The sequence below is a fragment of the Phallusia mammillata genome, chromosome 6, assembly GCF_965637545.1.
Source record: "Phallusia mammillata chromosome 6, kaPhaMamm4.hap1.1, whole genome shotgun sequence".
NCBI lineage: Eukaryota > Metazoa > Chordata > Ascidiacea > Phlebobranchia > Ascidiidae > Phallusia > Phallusia mammillata.
In genome coordinates this window covers 2,699,370-2,713,108 of record NC_137257.1, presented here as the reverse complement: position 1 = coordinate 2,713,108, position 13,739 = coordinate 2,699,370, and the positions used below count along the sequence as shown (strand labels likewise).

Sequence of the window (13,739 nt, the reverse complement as noted above, 5' to 3'; positions counted from 1 at the left end):
AAGAATATAATTTATTAACTGAAGTCCACTTTGTGTTTACGTTATGGCGTTTTGATTAGATGCTATTTTCTTGAGGTTCGGGTATGGTATGATTGCTTGACGTTTTCAGTGAACATTGAATGTGCCCTTGTTGTTGTCAACCTAACGCTTCATTTTTTGCACTTATACGGTTCCATTTGCAGCATTGGTTGAAACTCTACGCCGTTGAAGTTAGACTTTATTTTGCCGCTTTGTTAGACAGCATTCACGCATGTGTAATGGGGGCGGAATTAGTGCGCATGCGCAGTGGACTTCCACATTGAGACCACAAACAATTGAAGTCACAATATAGGTGTTTCGCGTAAAAAAAGAAACAGTTTCGCACGTTTCTTGAATTGTCTTCTATTTGTCTCTTGTTTCTTTTTGGTGTTGTTGCATGGTAGGCCTGAAGAGGCGTGAAAACAGGACCAATGCCGCCTCTACTAGAGAAATCATGCGCAACAAGCCGACTAGAATCGTTTGCGGTCGAAACTTAACACACCTTGTGGCTTTACTTTGGACCGGCGCTTACCCTGTCTTGTTTTTTTGCTTACTGTTTGATGCCGAATCGTTTTGTGCAATATGTAATTTCGAATGGTTAACCAGGTCAATCACATAGTTGCTTTTGCTGCAAAGTTTGATACTTGCTGTCACCAAATTGTTTGTTTTTGTTACTTAGTTGTCCCATACATGGTGATTTTGTTGTAAAATTGCTTAATTTTCAATTGCAGAACGTTTCGAATTTTTGCAAAATAGATTTTTATACACTGTCGGTTAACTTTATTGTCTTAGCGAGAAGAGGGTGTGTTTGTCTAAGTTCGCACCCGAATTCCCGTGGGTTGTATATCAATTGTCACGAACCTAGAACTTATTGTAGCTACTTGTGTTTCATAATCACTTCGTTTTATACTGGCGCTATTTGCACTTGTGCCGGCACCAAGCATCAATCTATAATTAGCCCTTGGGTCCGTTTATACTCGGTCAACACGGTTCTCATTAAACAACCATAAACTATGTAAACCTGCCAGCGTCGCCCGATGGGGTCAAATCATGTCTTTTCAGCGCACCTTGATCAAACAAAAAAGAGCTCCAGGCTCCCACCCTTGCCTCAAAGCGCACGCGGAAGCTGGGAGCTATCACGCGGTCGCTGCGTGATCAGTCCCGGTGCGGCGGGATCGCCTGGGGTTGTGCGCACTGGGGCGCGACAGGGCGGTTTGTTTTGCCTGTTACGTCACAGACACGCGGCGCGCGGCGACCCTGACGAAAGCGGCGGGTTCAGGGCATGGGCGCGCGTCAGCCGGTGACGTAAGAGCAAGCTCGGCTTGTGTATGTTGACGGCTCGTGGATATGTTTTTGTGGAAGTCTTTGCACGACAGGGGTTCATGTTTTGCATTGGTTTACTGCTGATTGGATCCAGTTTGCGTGCGAAGCTGTGAGGAATTTACTAGCCAGCGGAATTTGTGAAGCAGCAATTGCAAAAAATCCACAGTCTGCGTCAAATCGTCCCCATGGACCCCGCTTGCACTAGGGCTTCGCACGAAACTCAAATGAGAAACAAAACAAAAAATGAACTTAACTTGGAGTAAAGGCAAAGAATTTGCTAATCGTTGCAAGAAATTATGGAAGGGCTGTTTGTACTGGAAAATTGTTTCCGAAAATTGAAAATGAAAAAAAATTGTATCACCGATGATATGTTATCGTGAGCATATTTTTTTACAATTATGGGAACGTGCACATGTGTTTGTTTGTTTTTTAAATTAAAACTATCACATACAAATTTATTAAAACATCAAGTCATCCATGCTTATGAATTCAGGATAAATAAATTTCACCTATGTGGCATCATCGCTATCTTATTCAAATAGAATGTTTCTCAAATTTAATTCAATAAGCATAAGGTTCATTATAGTCTTCATCCACCAAGCAACGAGGAGGAAGATTCTAGTTTAAAGTAGACTGACACATACAAATGCGCAATTTAAAAAATCTTCTCACTGATAGAACATTTTCCTAAGTTTTTACAAAATATGCCTTGATTTTAATACACGTCCCACTTCTGAAAAATGCATTTCTATTTAGATATTACTTGTTTTGTGGACCCGTAATTACAGCGCTTGTTTAGCACGTAGAAAAAAAATGCGCATTAGATATACGTCACATAAAATGCACATAACAAAACGCTACATTTCCGAAACACAAAACCTCACTATGTATGTGACTTACCAAAAACTTAACAATCAAGGCCTGTGAGCGGTTCTTTAGTGACGTTTGAGGCCCTAGCTATGACGTTGTCTAGCAGACAGCGTTTTACAGGATTCCCTGCTATCAGTTTCAACGAACGTAAATGGCCATCACCACAACATGTTTCTGCTTGCGTATTGCGTGCCACAGTAACATGGGGATGCTTGTACTTAGGTTGTTGGTGTAATTCGTAACTCCTGGGAATGATATTGAAGAGATAGGAAAATTAAATAGGAAAAAATGGTGTTTGGGTTTTTTGGTCTACCTTCGAGAAACTTCCTGGTTTTGAATAGACATTATGTTGCCTAATCTATGATCTTTTTCATCTATGTCTCTTATTCAAATATACTTGAACAATATTGGAGACAAATATCTCATGCAAAATACTAAATGTCACCATATTAGTTGATTAATTGAGACTGTCATTTTTTTGTCATTTATCGGCTTGTATTATATGCCAACTGTTTCATTGCTTTTTATTTACTGATAATAATGTCTTTCTTTCGAAACATTTAACAAAACACAAGACATCAGTGTAATATGAACAGTTGTTTATTTCGCTGATTCGTTTTTATACCCGTTAAACTGCTTGTCGTTCGTTCTTACCTGGCAAACTTTTAATGTTGTTGCTGCATGTAAGTAGGCTGATTATAATGCCGTTGAACCTATCCTAGTGTTACCTCTTGATTATATGTTTTTATGGCCTGATGAAATAATTTTACTTTAGTGTTTTAAAATTTCCTAAACACTGAAAACCCAAGAATCAATTCTATTCGACAAACTGAAGGGTTATCGTCAGTGGAAAACGATTTTTAAGTCTTATTTTAACCCACATCTTGCATTGAATTTTTGAGAACCTGAGGAACGTTTAATTGGATTGAATAATAACGGTTTTCACGGGATTCGCCTCTTTAATAAAAGGCATATTAACTTCAACGATCTCCTAACTACTCAAAAAAGTAACGTTAAAAAGGAAGCAATGCCTTTGACACGAATCACTAAACAAAAAATTCTTAAAACCGAGATTCATATTTCACGTTTAAAATCAAATTAATTTGTTATAATTTTGGCCCATAAAACTTTTTTGTAAGTAATACGGTTTTCAAACACTGGCGTATTCCAACTTAAACTGCCTGTCGCTTTATATGAAAACAGACTGTAGTAACGTTTGACCCATTTTTCGTGACCCCTGAAACCGCCAATTCGAAAATTCTGACTCCTCTGCAACGCTTTAACGAGGAGGCATCTTGCAAAACCAAAAAAACGCACTTGCATTGAACCGGAATGAAGGTTTCAACCGGAACGAAGTCTGACCTATGTTAAATTGCCGAAATACAGTTTCGTTTTCGACTTTGCTAAGGAAAACTATCGCACATGCCTTCCCTGCTGGTTGGACTTATACTAAGTTACGTTGTATTTGTTTTCCTGTGGTTGTTATTAAGCTAGAGGTCTAACTGATATTGTACACATTTCAAACTGTTGTGGTTTTACTGTAATTCATATAGAATACGAACACTTCTTTATTTCTGAAACTAGTTTTCTCTTTTGAAGGTTGGTGTGCTTATTCGACATATTGTAAAGGTTGGGTTGTTTGTTTGCAGATTGGGTCGTATTGTCAGTTTTCTGTTTTGTTTTAAAACTAATGTCAAGCCTTTGTTACATTGAAACTTTACAGCAAACCCTTTTCTATTTCTTAAACTTTGTTGCAAGCATAAAATCAAATATTTTGTCCACAGTTACACTGACCAAGATTGCGGAATGTACATTTTGTGAAGTGGTTTTTGCTCAAAGTTTAAATTTACCATGTACTTGTTTTGAAGAAAAATATATTCTTTCAATGGCCTATAGCGGGAAATAGCGGCGCAATGTTAAAACGTTATGGAACGCAAAACAAAAGTGAACAATTGTTGGATGGTGGCTAAACGCGCTGCAGCTACGCCGCTTGTTGCAAGGGACCGGTTTTTCAGTTTCAGGCCCTTAGCCTCGTCACCCTTGTGGTTTTTAGGAAGGCGTTACGGCGGTAAATCGATACGACGATGTTGTGGCGCAAACCGCCGCTGCTCTGGTTGTGAGCAATTGTTCGTGCACTGTATTATTAGAAGTTTCATCCGCCAACGCGTAACTTTTTTTTGAACTGTATAGAAGTGTGCTATAATTCAAACTCTAGCATAAGAGTATAATAAGTAAACGCTATGAAGAAATAATTAGAATCGTTTTAAAGGCCACATAATTGTGCGTTCTTTACAAGAAGTGTTTTTGTTTGCATTTAAAATTTTCAAATTACTTGAAAAAATTTTTTCGTCCATGTTTTTTTGTGCAACACATAAAATACTTAAATTTGGACAACTTTAGACGTTCAGGCCTTCCTGTCAATTGTCTTAGCATCTTAAACAGAGAAAAAATAATCAAGATTAGTGTAAACAAATGTTTTTATTTTTACTACAACACACTTTATAAAGGCAATTCTGTTTAAAGATGGACTATTCCACCTTCTAACGTTTTTTTTTTGTAACCATCAACGAACTACATATTATACTTTCCCCTACTAGCCTACATTTATATTTAGTTTGCAATTTGAAAGACTTTCGAGAAATATTCGAATAAAGTCCCAATAGGTTTGATCGAATTTGGCAATCACTTGTTTTCATTAAGTTATGATTTTTTTAAAATTTTGTCGAAACATTATGCACGCGAAAGGTAACAAAACAATTTGCAAATGTACAAAATATCGTGACACGTGAACGTATCACGGCTTTCATGTGATCCCAATATGCCACTTGAACGTATCACGGCTTTCATCTGATCGTGATACGTAATCGTCTTTGCAGAAACAAGGCGCAGCCTGCACCGTATTTGTGGCCACGGCTCCAGAGTTATCTGGCATCGGTGGAATGTATTTCAACAATTGTTGTCAATGTGAATCAAGCGAATTGGGTTCGAATCCCACCGCCGCTGCCAAGCTTTGGTCAATCACTGAACAGCTGATTGAAGATCGATGGAGATCAAAATCGCAAAACGTAGACCATTCGGCGAGAGAAGTTGAATCTGATGTCTCTGATTGATTATATTGCAGGTCATCTTCATTGCTAAAATCGTATTGCCTAAATATCGTGTATTTATTATTAGAATTATTCGAATTTGTTTGTTTTAGTATATATACATACAATGTGGCTGTACAACAGTACACAGCTACACTGGTTAACATTAATTTATAACTTTTTAAAGACAAACTTTTAACATGGTTGTATCTGTAGCAAACTACCTTTAGAATTTCATAAAACATAATTTGGATGTTATAAAATAATTGTTGATTAAAACTTTGCATTATGTCTCACAACGGAGTGGAAACAATATGTAACTTCGTTCAAGATAAGCTTTTACACGTTTTGTTGTTCGAACAATACAAAAAGTGCAATATTTTGTGACTAATATTTGAAAACAAAATGTTGTTCAATTTTAGTGAGTTAAGTCGTCCACACTTACACTCAGCGGCGTACCTCAACTTTTTGTACACAGTTTCATGTGAGCCTCACAGCAAACCCCAACCTATGTTTGCCCCACTTCTGTCTGGAGTCGTTTACCCAAATCTCTGACCCCTAAAGGCGTAAGGTTCCTCAATGACGAAGCATTTCAGACCAGAAAAGAACTTTAGCAGATGTTAGCACGAAAGGGTGGAGGTCAAATTACGAAGCAGCCATCCAAGCAAGCGGATGTAGACTGTTACTTGATGTGCTGAATTCTCGCAGTAAAACGTAAACCTTAGCCGATGTTGGTGTTGTTGTTTCGGTGGTACTACATAGAGGGAAATGATGACATCGAGACACTTTTTGTTGTCTTTAAATTCGGTTTCGTCTTATATTAAAGAAAACATAGATAATTGTGACTATCGTTAAAAAGATAAATGCAATGTCAAAGAGTATTTTAGGCCAGTTGTCGTTAAAACGGGCGAGCACCACTCAATAGAGGAAAACATGTTTTTTTTCTAAATTTTATGCAATGTGTGCCGTAAATTCGCGAACAATACTTTTGTTACAATGGCTTTCAATCCAGTTAATTCAACTTCACTTGGTTTTACCTGTAAAATAGTCAGTTTTTTATTTTACCTCTTCCCATTTTTTGCACTTGACCATGACTACATCCATTAAATGCAACAATTTTGAAACATCACATGTAATCCTACCAAACATCTGACGTCATAATTTGTCACGTGACTGGCCAGCATTCCTAAATATGGTTTGCAAGAGTGACCGGAAAACTGTGCAAACTTTGTGATGTGGTCTTCAAAGAGTTAGTTGATGAATAAACGCGTAACAATGGTCTCTTTGGATTCTGAAGACATGTTTTACAACAAAACAACTCATGCGTTAGTAAACAAAAAATGGCATGTTTTTCGCAAGTTTAAAGCTATTAAAGTCTGCGTAAACGGTGGCTGTTTAGATTCATACAAAATTGTACAAAGCTGAACGTGATACTGAGCAGTATCAGACCCTCTAACAGACAACATGGTCATTGATGATCACTGTTTATGACAATAAATAACTGAGAATGGAAAATGTGTTACAAGGAACAAAATCAGTCAATGAATGTCCATGGAATTAGTATAGGATTATTTCGCCTAACTCGCATCTGCAGTTCCTTTTTCAAATAGAATCTTGCACAAAAGGTTTAAATATGCTGGCCAAATCTGGACGTTTGTTGTAAAATAGCAAGTGTGCAAATGCGTCTTATACACATAGAGACCGAGAGTAGGAATTTAAAATGAATCTAGCGTTGCGTGCTTTGCTGCGTAAATGCAATGCTATACCCCGTCCGGTGCAGGTCTGTTTGGTCTCTGGCACGTCAACCATGGCACAGCCACAAAGCTTTTGCCAACATGCCTGTCCTCCTTTAGGCATAAAGTGCGGTGAACTCATTTGCTTCAAGATCACACACTTCATTTTGTTTTGGACATTGAGAGTTGCCTGTAGATAGTCCTGTGAAAATGTACATCGGTTAGCGTAATCATTTCAAAGCCACCAGGCAATAATTTAGGTTGAAGGTGATTGTCCTATACTTCAAAAGTATTGTTTTCATCTCATCTGACGGGAGCTAAGCCAAAAGTGCAGTAACAAATCAATGTAGTATACAGTGTAATCACTCTTTGTAAAATTGTAAAATAAATTTGTCTTATGTAATGCTAAAATTCTGAAGAAGTTAGGTTGTTGGTTTTAACTTTAATCATGAAAAAGTTGGGTGTTTACTTTTACTGCAATCGTGAAATATCTGATTGTTTGCATTTGCATTTAAAAAAGGGGATTTTTAAATAAATTTGATACCCACACACTTAAAAAGCACAAATTATGCGCGAAAGAAAATTTGTCCAGCAGCACACAAAGTTACCACAGGGCCGCCTTACACTCACCCTCCGTCCCCGGAAAAAACTGCTGTCATCGCCAGTGAGTTTGATTCACCCAGGGCATTTTATGCGCGCGCTCTCGCATTTTTCCCCATTTTGTTTAAGTGCGTCGGTCAAAAATTCTCAAATTTCGCATCGGCAGGCGATGAAAAAGTTGTTTAGCACCAAAGTATTAAATCACTTTACCTAAAAAAATTTGGTGTCAGAGCGTTTTTAAACTTAGTGGTTATCTTTTGTACATGGCAATGACCAGTGTTCAATTACCTGTTTTGCGATGTGGGCCTTTATTTTTAGACACTCTTTGAAAGACACCAACACATCGATATAATTCAATTTTAAACACCATTGGGTCCAAAATTCTTTGTTGTCCAATTGTACGCATAGGTTCTTCATTCTGCTAAACCAGCCAAAGTGTTCGGAAGGCGAAGGCTCAGAACTTACGAAACTGCAAACAAAAACATTTGTAACTTTTCGAAACCATGTATGTTTCGTTGCTGAAAAGAAAAACGCTTTTAATTTTTATGTTTTGAAAAATGTTTGTAATTTTATCTCGTCACGTGAGCTCGCTCAAGCGGAACGTTAAAGCCAGTTCTCTTTCTGCCTACGTTTCGGGTACATATGTAAAGTTTGAAGGCCTAAGCGCCAGCCGGTCATAAAATTTCGAACTCCCAACGCGGTCGACTGGTTAAGAACGTATTCGAAATTTTACGTACGGTGAAATTCTATCTTTTGTCCAACAGCATAAAGTGTAAAGTACCTGCAGGTTAAAGGCGTGTTTTATACAGCTAAAAAATATTATACCAAACAAATAGGTCACAAACTTTGCAAAATGTTTCTTTCACCAAGCGAAATAAACTGAACCCTTCCTAAGAGTTTCAAAAATTCCATGAGCTTAATACACTTTTCCTTTTATAAATTAAAAAAAATATAGGCAGTTTCGTCAGAAACCTTACATAAATACATTGAAAACAAATTATGCTTTACGTAAAATGTTTTTAATCGTACATGTGTGTGATTTTGAAAGAACACGTTAGGGCATTTTAACAGTATTGAAATTGTTTCTTTGTTTATTTTTGAATTTAAAAACCGTGCTTACAACGGTTTCGTCAAAGATTTAATTAGTGCGGTTTAACGTCAAAAAGTGTTTGTCGGCTTGGAAGGCGCGTTACGGTTGATCGGTGATCAGTCATGCGTGTCACCTGGTCTCCTAAGATCTTCGGCAAACGTGAAGCGTCGAAAACTTTAAAACTTTGTTCTTTTTTCTCTTTTGGCCAAGTGGAAATTTTTTGTCCCGTCACTACTTTGCACAGAGAAATTCACGCCGCTAATATTTTGCGACAACTATTCAAAAAAAATTCTCGAAAATACAATATTTGCGTCTCTGAACATTTTCGTTTCTTTTACAATTGAAAACTTTTTTTTCACAAGCAATATACCTTAAGAAAAGTTTAATTGTTTTTTATAAATTTTGCCGTTTAATAATCAAGGCAAATTTCGATGTGTGATTGTGTGACGTCATAATGTGACATTACGTTAAAAAATCATTTAAATTTTAATTTAAAATTTAATACAACGCAGGCGCTGGAAGATTTTCTAGTTGTTTTTTTAGACTTAAAAATTAAAATAATCTGTGGCCTACACCCTTAAAAAAACAGTAAAACCCATTACATCATGCTGTTGATGGCAACAATAATGATGACAATATACTGAACGTTCTAAAGTTTTTCGGACAATTTTAGAATATCGATATAAATGCGAAATTGTGGCAGAGAGTCGCCGTGCAAAATGGCCGAGTCAGTCACGTTTAGGCTTACCCGCGCTGGTGATTGTGACGTCACTATCATCATTCAGCATAGAACATCCGCCTAAAAACTTAAGCATGAAATCTAAAAAAATCGTTCTTGTGAAATCTTTGAATAGGACTTGTTAGTAATATAAGAAAACTAGTTGATACTATTTTTTTAGTTTAGCTAATGCAAATAATATGGTACACAAAATGTGAAATATTTTGCAAACAGCTTGAAAATCCTACTTATACAGTGAAAAATGTAACACTGATTTTACTCAATGAAACAAGGTTTGTGTCTAATTCTGTTACTCTTACAGCACTTTTTTTTCAAAGTGACCGACATTTTTTGTTACATTGGAGATTTTCTACTAAAACTAGAGTATTCAGTTCATATGGTGAAAATAAGGTTGGTTTGGGGCGAATTAAAAAAATTGGGGGCCAAAAACGAAGCTTTACCGAATGGGCAGGTTGATCCGAATTGCGTCCGCCAACAGAAACTGCTGTGTCCAGTGCCTACAAGTTTATATCCCGCCATGCCTGGTCTCGTATGCATCTTCTTTTCGTCAGGTTTTTAAACCTAAACAATTAAAAAAATAAATGACAAATTTCTTAAAATATCAACAAACAAACTTTATTTTTTATATTATTTTGTAGTCAAAAAAGTTTTAAATCTTTTTATGTAAGTTTAAAAACAAATGTTGTTTCAGCAATAAAATGTAGTCGTACAATTTATTTACAAAAGCAACAAATTGAACTAAAAAAATGTTCTTTTGTTAAACTCTTCTTTTTGCGTTTTGCGGCTAAAAAATCTTAACTTTTGGTTTAGGACAGTGTTTCTCAACCTGGGGGTCGCGACCCCCCAAGGGGTCGCCAAGCACTTTTGAGGGGGTCGCGGAGACGCAACCGAACACGGAATTATTTTATCTGTATCAAAAAAACTTTCCCTGTGACTTTTGTTTAGCATATAGTAACTCACACGACCGTTTGATTTAGAACGGGCGCAACAATATTTGCGATTGTATACTTCTATAATTGCGGGTTTTGTTTTTTCTTAACATAAAAAAAACACGACATAGTGAAATAGTTAGTGAAAAATAGGCGTTTTCCGGAATACAGCAAAACGCCGAACTATCGGAGCCACGTTAGATTGCAAATGTGTGATGAACACAATCAACACATGCTGGTAGTTAAACTTCCTGTGTGTGTGCGTGTGTAAAGGGGTCGCGTGGTGTTAGAAAATCTCTAAAGGGGGTCGCATAGTAAAAAAGGTTGAGAACCACTGGTTTAGGATGTCAATATATTTAAGAGATATATGGCTTTCGTCGCGAAGTAATATAATTGATTTTATTATCGCGTGCTTAACTCTAAATAGAGTTGTAATGAAGACTTTATTTTTAAAACAATTCTGGACGCTAGAGGTAGAATGTTCAAATGAGTTTTACACAAGAAGCTGTAGCCATGTTATTTTGCACCCAGTAGCACTGCCTGTGCATTATATAAGAATTCTTTATACCTTTTAGAAACAAGCGCCGTCGTTGTGTGAAAAAAGAGCTCGTTAATGGGGCGATGAAGGGATTAACCGCATGCCTTGCTAAACCAGTGTCCCAAGCACGGTCAAATATTACTTCGTATTTGTGGACATGTGTAGTCGGACGTGTTACCACCTTGTAAACGTAGAACTGTCTGATCAGACTTGGTTGTCGACAAATCCCATTTGATGTAGTGTGATGTACGTGTTAACATTGTGACAAACCAAAGAAGTGATTGCGCCGCTGAAACAAGGAATTTCACCCGGTGGGGTTTCTTGAACAAAACATAAGAAACAATACATGTACGTATTCGTTTTGATTTGAGCAAATTGGGGTCAACATTAATGGTTTCCCACAATTTCAAATATTGTCTATAGTTATGGTAATGAATATACCACCAATATATCCATTTTAGTCCCGTGCAACGGTTTTTCGAAAATATTTTGCTGTGTTTGACACAGTTGCCTCTTTATAAATGAGTAGCATTTCGTAAATAAAAAAATGTGCTTTGTAGAAAGTTTTCCTATGTAGAAGTTTGCTGAGTCATTTTGATCATGACACTGCACTTTTGATACATACCTACAAGCATGCTCATATATGACATTGCATGAATGATAAAACATAAGTTTGTGAATAGTTTTATGCAGTGCCTTGTTTGACTTTGGTTTTGGTGAAGGATCATTTAAGTTGAGCAGCAGCATGAAGAAAAAGTATTTGTGTAGAACCACGCCAATATTGTAGCAAAAGTCTTAACACGAATTTGATATCAAAATTTGTAAGTCGGTCCGATTTTTCGGGTCAGGTTCGGGTTTGGACCAATGTTTGATTATGACTGGCGTAATTCGGTCCTGCATTTACACTCGGCGACATATATACTAAAGTTGTTGTGGGTATTTGGTCTGTTTCAGGCTTTACTTCGGTTTAAGCCTAAAAAATCGATTTAGGGTCGAGTTTGGGGCTTTTACTTTAGGGAAGTGGTCGGCAACCGCCGGTCCGCGAGGAGTTCGTTACCGGGCCGTATAATTTTTCAGGTTAAATGCTATGAAACATTTTGCCCATGTATCCCGGGGATGATAAACTATAGGCGTTTTCATTGCTAAATTTTTGTAGTTTTTGAAGACCGAAAAATTTCACTTTTTTGAAAACGTTCCGCAGTGCAAAAAAGGTTGCCAACCCCATGCTTTGGGGTTTGGGTCCTAATTTAGGTTCTGCTTACAACTCTGTACACGTTACAACCCCAACGCTCTTACACCGAAGTGGAAACCGTTTCTACGTCTCAAGCATGGGGCATTCGCCAACATTACCGTATCGGTTAAGATCGCGCCACCGTTATGCACACAACGCTTACGATTATGTGTGGCCCCGTTGTTGCGAAAACCGGTAGGTATGTTTGCGCCTTGTCAATAATTCTGTCGATGTCGCCCTGACCCTGTTTAACCAGTTCAACTTTCTGCTAAAACGCGTTAGCTAACTTGCAACGGCCACTGTTTGACATGTTGCATTGTGTTTGCACGCAAAAAATGATAAAATGCTTTTATCTTTGTAAACCTAAAACCTAGGTTATTAGTTGTAATCTCTGAGCCAAGGTGTTTTCGTGACTACTTTGTGAATATTCATCTGGTTTAATTTAAAATCAATTTGCCCATACATATGTTAGCTGCAGACAGTGCACACTGTTTTAACCTATATGGAACCATCAGTACAGCTGGTGACAAGACATTGTGCGTTCATGCTATTTTTCCAGGTTATATATTTGGTTATTTGTGATCCTACATAATTTTGTGACCTCTGTTCATGAAGGCTGCTGACTGTAAAAATTTAAGCGTCTTAAGCTACGTTGTTGTAAGTCCAATAAACTTTTGCAGTCCGGTAAAATTTGCCGTTCTTTTGTACCTCCATGATCTTTGTGCCACAAAAAGGTTAACTGTTTACTTTGACAAGATCCTAAGTAAAGCATTCTCCACCGGTGGTTACGACTTTTAAATCTCCGCGCGTTCTGTGTTGAATATTCAGCTCAAAGATTTTCTTGCCCAACAAACAGCAACTGAAGACACACATTGTGAAAATACCCCGGATTCAAACCGGTTTAAACCGGAATAAACCGCCTTGTGTGGCCTTGTGTGGCCTTGTGGATCCTATTGATGGTTTTCAATGTTATGATATGTACACATTGACCATGGTACAGGCACAATTCGGTTTTGTTTGTATCTGTTATTTTGCCCAACAACCAAACTGCAGGCACATATTGTGAAAATATCCTGGATTTTAAACCGGTTTAAACCGGAATAAACCGCCTTGTGGTGGCTTGTGGTTCCTAATGATGGTTTTTAATGTTTGCCTCAGGTTTCGTGAAGAAACGATTTAATTTGCCCAACGGGACGAGTTCTATTTGTAGAGGGTTTGAACTTTAGGGAACCAAACCATAGCACTGTAGGTATGTTGAAACAATAAACCACATCACTATTTATTGCATCGCGCAAAACAGAGAAGACTTTTGTGGAAAAACGTTTAGGCTTTCCCTGCTCTTAACTTAGAACCACAAGTCTCCCTTAAAACAAACTTTACGAAACCAATTACTTTGTAGCCAATTCGCATTACCTACTATTGTAAAAACAGCATCACTTCTGAAAGGTATAAAATCTTGGAAGAGCTTTAACAACGCGACATTGTAGGTTGCGTGGTGGCTTTATATAACCAACCATTTGACCACATACTTTTCTCCTGAAAACAAAACAACTTAAAATCGTTTTTTTTTGTAAATTCGTCG

The 13,739-nt window shown here is 37.4% G+C and overlaps 1 protein-coding gene across 9 annotated transcripts in view; it reads left to right on the top strand.

Moving 5' to 3' along the window:
• Positions 1 to 6,578, top strand: part of LOC145232255 (WW domain-containing oxidoreductase-like) — a 34,580-nt gene extending 28,002 nt beyond the window's left edge. For 8 of the 9 annotated variants that reach the window (XM_080096818.1, XM_080096815.1, XM_080096822.1 and 5 more), the window contains exon 11: positions 5,088 to 5,676. In XM_080096818.1, the coding sequence (XP_079952944.1) occupies positions 5,088 to 5,321 (234 nt within the window). In that variant the 3' untranslated portion in view covers positions 5,322 to 5,676. Of the gene's footprint in view, positions 1 to 5,087; positions 5,677 to 5,775 lie in introns of those variants that run through there. The other variant, XM_080096817.1, reaches the window with a different exon arrangement.
• Positions 6,579 to 13,739: the final 7,161 nt, after the last annotated feature.